Genomic DNA, 925 nt, shown 5'->3' on the forward strand with positions numbered 1-925 from the left:
TGAGGCCGCCGGTGGCGATCTGGGCCTCGAGCAGGCGGATGCCGTGGCTCTTCACGATCAGCCCCTGGTTCATCGCCTCGAAGAGGGAGATGGGAGCTTTGGTGTAGGGGTCGGTGTAGCCCGTCACAGCTCTTTCCGCGCAGAGTAGCTTTTCAAAAATCTCCGCCCCGATCAGACCTGCGCTTAACGCTTCCTCCACCGAAAACTTGCTGTTGTTCTGGGGGTCGATGATGTAGCCGGTGGCAGCCTGCGCCTCCAGCAGCACCAGCGCGGTCCCGGGCCTCAGGATGCCCTTCCTCATGGCCTGGTAGATGCTCATCCTCTCGTTGCTTGGCCGTATCAGGACCCCCGCTATGAAATTGCTGCCCTCCAGGTACCGGCGCACGGAGTCCATCTCAGTGACCTCCTTGACGGTTTTCTTGCCCTGGCTGAGCTCGTCGAGGGTCTTTTTGTCTATCAGTTGGGACTGGAAGAGGTCGCTGGCCGACACTCTTTTCCGCAGGCCCTTGAAGGCAAACGTGGTGCCTCGCGTCTCAGTCTCTTCGACGACGGCGATGACGGCCGTTGCGATCTCGCGTAGCGCTTCGCTGCTCTCAGCTTTGTACTTCTGCACCAGCTCTCTCCTCTTGCTGTCGGAGAAGTATTCGGAGTTGAGGAGGTCCCAGAGCGACACCGTCTGTCCTTTGAACCGCCCCACGTTGACGCACACGGTCACCGACCTCAGCACGGCCGCGGTCTCTTCGTCCGCGCAGAACACGGCGTCTTCGGAGAGAGGAAGGAGCCAGAGCCCCGTCTCGGCCTCGCGCACGCATCGGTCCTTCAGCTGCTGGTAGGTCACGTTCTCCTTGGTGTTGGGATCCAGAAAGACCCTGGTGCTGTCGTCCGGCTGGGAGAGGGCTTGGTGCAGGGCGTCGTCGTAGAAGCC

The 925-nt window shown here is 61.3% G+C and overlaps 1 protein-coding gene across 1 annotated transcript in view; it reads right to left on the reverse strand.

The window, feature by feature from the left end:
• LOC104505809 (epiplakin-like) overlaps positions 1-844 on the reverse strand; it is a gene marked incomplete at both ends in the record, with an annotated part of 1,332 nt that extends 488 nt beyond the window's left edge. Inside the window, one exon of the mRNA XM_010146524.1 lies at positions 7-844. Coding sequence (XP_010144826.1) covers positions 7-844 — 838 coding nt within the window. The remainder of the gene's footprint in view (positions 1-6) is intronic.
• Positions 845-925: the final 81 nt, after the last annotated feature.

This window comes from Eurypyga helias, unplaced genomic scaffold (genome assembly GCF_000690775.1).
Source record: "Eurypyga helias isolate BGI_N326 unplaced genomic scaffold, ASM69077v1 scaffold36762, whole genome shotgun sequence".
In the NCBI taxonomy this organism is placed as follows: domain Eukaryota; kingdom Metazoa; phylum Chordata; class Aves; order Eurypygiformes; family Eurypygidae; genus Eurypyga; species Eurypyga helias.